This window comes from Myotis davidii, unplaced genomic scaffold (genome assembly GCF_000327345.1).
Source record: "Myotis davidii unplaced genomic scaffold, ASM32734v1 scaffold69, whole genome shotgun sequence".
Taxonomy (NCBI): Eukaryota; Metazoa; Chordata; class Mammalia; order Chiroptera; family Vespertilionidae; genus Myotis; species Myotis davidii.
This window is the reverse complement of record NW_006300363.1, coordinates 2762-6092: the sequence shown is the minus strand read 5'-3', so window position 1 is coordinate 6092 and position 3331 is coordinate 2762. Positions and strand designations below refer to the sequence as shown.

The 3331-nt window shown below is 44.0% G+C and overlaps 1 protein-coding gene across 2 annotated transcripts in view; it reads right to left on the bottom strand.

The window, feature by feature from the left end:
- The window catches only part of LOC102757391 (signal transducer and activator of transcription 5B-like), a 6648-nt gene extending 3541 nt beyond the window's left edge, over positions 1–3107 (bottom strand). The window contains exons 1-2 of one of the 2 annotated variants that reach the window (XM_006776641.2): positions 2882–3104; positions 83–134 (exon numbers count right to left, since the gene is read on the bottom strand). In XM_006776641.2, coding sequence (XP_006776704.1) covers positions 83–134; positions 2882–3044 — 215 coding nt within the window. In that variant the 5' untranslated portion in view covers positions 3045–3104. Of the gene's footprint in view, positions 1–82; positions 135–2881 lie in introns of both variants that reach the window. The other variant, XM_015572448.1, reaches the window with a different exon arrangement.
- Between the last annotated feature and the right edge of the window lie 224 nt (positions 3108–3331).

The following is a 3331-nucleotide window of genomic DNA, read 5'->3' as shown; positions in this document are numbered from 1 at the left end:
GAGTGTGGGGGGGCGGTGTGGTGGTGGTGGTGGTGGGGGAACAGAGGCAGCAGGAGACCAGAGCTGGACCCCAGACACTTACTCAGGGACCACTTGCTTGATCTGTGGCTTCACGTATCCGTCCACTGCTTTGGCTGCCGAGGGGGGAACAGTGATGAGAACCAAAGTTCTCCAACAAAGTAAAAGTGAAATCTCTCTTATGAATCACATCTTTCCTTAGGATAGGACACAGCCACCTGATTTTATCTTAGGATCTGACACCAGCACCCAACACTTCAACCTGGTCGGGCGGCCTGGCAGAGGGAAGCCTCAGTCCTAACACTGCCAGTGAAGGGATAGTCCAAGTTGGCTTGCATTGCTTATCCATTCTTCAGACCACAGAAAGCATGTACTTCAATACAAATCAAAAACCAGCATTAACTGCAAACTAACTGTGAAAGGAAAACACATCTTTAAAGAGTTTATAGTCGCAGACGTGGCGGAGGGACGGGCCTGGCTCTGTGTCCCAAGGCACAACATTAGGACCAACAGGAGGAGGTCAGAGAGGGCGACGTCTCGTCAGATGTGGAAGAATGTTGTCATAGAACTGCCCCCAAAAGGAATGGGAATGTCGCGGGAAGAACTGGTTTCCTTATCACTGGATCTTCTCACTAGGGAGGTATGCGATGGATCCCGCAGAACACTCTACGCCTTAGAGGGGAGCTGATTTGACCTGAGGATCTCAGAACTTACTCTGAGTATCTCCTCTGTGGGAAAGGGAGTGTCACTCAGGTGTCTGCAAGCTCCTCCGTGCCCCGGGGGGACAGCCTGATGGTCACTCATTCTGGTGAGTGTAGTTTATGCCTGGTGGCTGTTGAAAAGGATGCTGGTGTATGTCTCTCTTCCACTCACCACAGAATCCCACCGGGATGTGGCCGGCTAGGGGAGAAGCCTGAAAGCGACCTGGCCAGCCATCGTTATGACTTTGTAAAAGGCTGATTATGGAAACCCACTGAAGTAGGAGTGTGAGAGTCTGGAGTCGGCGAATGAAGTCCCGTTTCCTGGGAATGTGAGTATGGGAATAAGCGTAATCCTGACTATATTAGACCCTGAAGGCAACACGCAGTGAAATGCTACGTGGCTCACAAACTGCTTGGTTCCCGAACCTGCTTCTTCTAGGCAACCCATGTCAGGGGGCCACCTTGTCATAACATCTCCTGCTTTTTGTGTTTTACAGTCTACGGAGAGTTTTATAGATTGGCAGGAAAGATTAAAAAAAAAAACACAAAGAAATGCTGTAAAAAACAGAATGTAATAATCTAGATTGGCTGTGCTAACAAAAAGAAGCAGTGAGATAGATTTTAATTCAAAATACCATATAGCCGAAACCGGTTTGGCTCAGTGGATGGAGCATCGGCCTGCGGACTGAGGGGTCCCAGGTTTGATTCCGGTCAGGGGCATGGACCTGGGTTGCGGGCACATCCCCAGTGAGGGGCGTGCAGGAGGCAGCTGATCGATGTTTCTCTCTCATCGATGTTTCTAACTCTCTATCTCTCCCCCTTCCTCTCTGTAGAAAATCAATAAAATATATTTTTTAAAAAACCATATAAACCTAAAATGTCCTGGTTTTTAAAAATACAGCCATCCCATTAGGGTGGGAAGGCATGGCAGGTACGAAAAAGGTCGACTGGTTGGGCTCTGTAGCCTAAGTACAAATCTTTGTAAAATAAAACGTCAGCAAAATAAAACTTAAACGTTAAAAGAACAATAACACGCTGAGGAGAATAATTGCTATGTATAACCAAGGGTTTATTTACTACAGAAAACTATTTACACATCTTTAAGAAAAACAGGGACTCCACAAGAAAGATAAGCAAGGAACATGAACGCACCTCACGGGAAAAAACACTAATGGCCAATAATGTAGACGGGAAGAAATATAGGCTGTGAGGCTAGACTAGCTGTGGGCATAGGCCGTTTTGAAATGAATAAAACTATTGAAAAAGAAGACCGTACCCTTTTATGTAATGATGTTTACTTTGAATTTATATTAGTTCACACAAACACTCCATCCATGCTTTTGTTCCGGCCCTCCGGTCCAGTTTAAGAACCCACTGTGGCCCTCGAGTCAAAAAGTTTGCCCACCCCTGGGCTAGACTCTCTGAGCTCAAGTCCTGGCGTGGCCTCTTCCTAGCTGTGTGGCCTTTGGCAAATTATTTACTTCTCGGTGCCTCAGTTCCTCATAGGTAAAGGGGGACAGTCATAGTAACTACTTCACAGGCCTCTTTTGAGGATTAAAGGAGATACTACATAAAAATGTGCCCCAGAAGGGACCTGGTACTCAGTGAGCGTGCAACAAATGCTAGCTGTTACTGGTGGTGTATTTATTATTATTGTCATTATCATGATATGAAAAGGTGTTTGACCTTACCTGGAATCAAATAAATGAAAATAAAACCCGAGGTATCATTTTTATGCCAATCAGAGCCAAACCTGAAACCGATGAACAGATTTTATGACTGGCAGGAGGATGAATGGATTTTTTCTTTTCTTATCCTTTTCTGGCCATTTTACAATAAATACATAAAACTTTTATGCTCAGAAAACAAAACCATTTCTGATTTGAAAAACAGAATTTTACCTTCCTAATTTTGACTTCAGCTTGTGTTAAAAGCAATGTGTTCCCTTCAATTTGGTATCTGGGGTTAGTGGCAGGTGTGTTTTCTGTATGACTGCAGAATACAGCCCAGGATTTACATCTGCCCTGGATAACGCTCAAGTCACTGTAGGCTAACTGTAGGTTTTCATGCAAGACAGACAGACAGACAGACACACACACACACACATAACTAAAATACAACCAAAACACAACAAAACCAAATCAGAATGCGAACATTGTTACCAGTGGCAGGCTCGCATGGAACTGGCGTGTAATATTTGGAGTATACTTCATCTTTTGGCCGGTCGGGGAACACGTAGATAAGGTAATCCAGGTCCCCCAGGCGGTCGGCCAGGGACCGAATGGAGAAGTCTCTGGTGGTAAAAGGCATCAGATTCCAAAACATTCTTTCCTCTAGATCAATAAACAGAATAATAATGTTCTAAACATAGTTTCTGAACAAGAAATCTTAATACCCAAATATTCTACAAATGAAAGCTCTCCATTAAACTGTACCCCCCAAAAAACTCTCCATTTAAAAATAACTACAGGTTATAGATCAAATAGCTGTTTTTAAAAATTTAATTAATTTTTAAATGTTTTATTGATTTAAAAAAATTTTAAGAGACAGAGGATGGGAAAGGGAGAGAGAGGGCGAGGGAGAGACAGAGGGAAAGGGAAAGACAGAGGGAA